The sequence below is a fragment of the Sphaeroforma arctica genome (genome assembly GCF_001186125.1).
Source record: "Sphaeroforma arctica JP610 unplaced genomic scaffold supercont1.9329, whole genome shotgun sequence".
Lineage (NCBI taxonomy): Eukaryota > Ichthyosporea > Ichthyophonida > Sphaeroforma > Sphaeroforma arctica.
The window spans coordinates 1-1090 of NW_014031229.1; the positions used below are offsets into that span (position 1 = coordinate 1).

At 37.2% G+C, this 1090-nt stretch overlaps 1 protein-coding gene across 1 annotated transcript; it reads left to right on the plus strand.

Annotated features, from left to right (window-relative positions):
* Positions 1–210: 210 nt before the first annotated feature.
* Positions 211–410, plus strand: SARC_16941 (hypothetical protein; the record flags this gene model as incomplete). The annotated part of the gene is made up of 1 exon (XM_014288954.1): positions 211–410. A coding segment is annotated over one exon (200 nt), but the record flags the coding sequence as incomplete, so codon positions are not given.
* Between the last annotated feature and the right edge of the window lie 680 nt (positions 411–1090).

Below are 1090 nucleotides of genomic sequence, written 5' to 3' on the forward strand. Positions count from 1 at the left end.
ATAAAGTCCTCACCGACCATACCAATGAACGAGCAGGCTGTCATCGTGTACTACCCAATCAGAACACACGCTACATCACACTCGCTACATATTAAGTTTGAACGCTTTTGTATCATACCATACTCTTTCATATACCGTATTGATTCTCTTCACCAATCTATCGTCAAAACGTATCCCTTCCATTTGCAATACGTATCCCTTCCCATATCCCAGGCACCCCGAATCTGAGTGGGGACGCTATATTGGACTTTGTGACGAACCTGTGCCGCATTTCATTGGAGGAGCTTAATTCGGCCAATCCGCGAATGTATTCGCTACAGAAAATAGTGGAGATCTCCTACTACAATATGGACCGTATCCGTTTGGAGTGGAGCCGAATCTGGAAAGTGCTGGGCGAACACTTCAATCAGGTACTAAGCCAGGAAGTACATGCGTAGGTGCATATGTATGTATATACATGTATGCATACACGGGTACTAAGCCAGGATGTACATGTGTAGGTACATGCGTAGGTACATATGTATGTATATACATGTATGCATACACGGGTACTAAGCCGGGATGTACATGTGTAGGTACATGCGTAGGTACATATGTATGTATATACATGTATGCATACACGGGTACTAAGCCAGGATGTACATGCGTAGGTACATGCGTATGTATACACATGTATGCATACACGTGTGTATAAATGTATGTATATACATGTATGCATACACGTGTGTATTAATATATGTATAGATGTATGTATAAATGTACATGCATGTACATGCAAGTAGTTATGTGTAAACAAATATACATGTTTGTAAATTAAGTTATCAGTGGACATGTGTGTAAATATGTGTATATGAATGTATATGTACATTTATGTTGTATGCATGTGCGTAAATTATGTATATGAATGTGTGGAGATGCGTACGTACGTACGCATTCCTCATCGAGTATACATATGTACTCTTACACAAATGAATTACATATAAGCACAAGTATACGTTTGTATAAGTAAATTTACAATTTAATCAAATTGACAAATACAATTTTACATATATATGAATATATATATATAGATCTTATATATATATACATT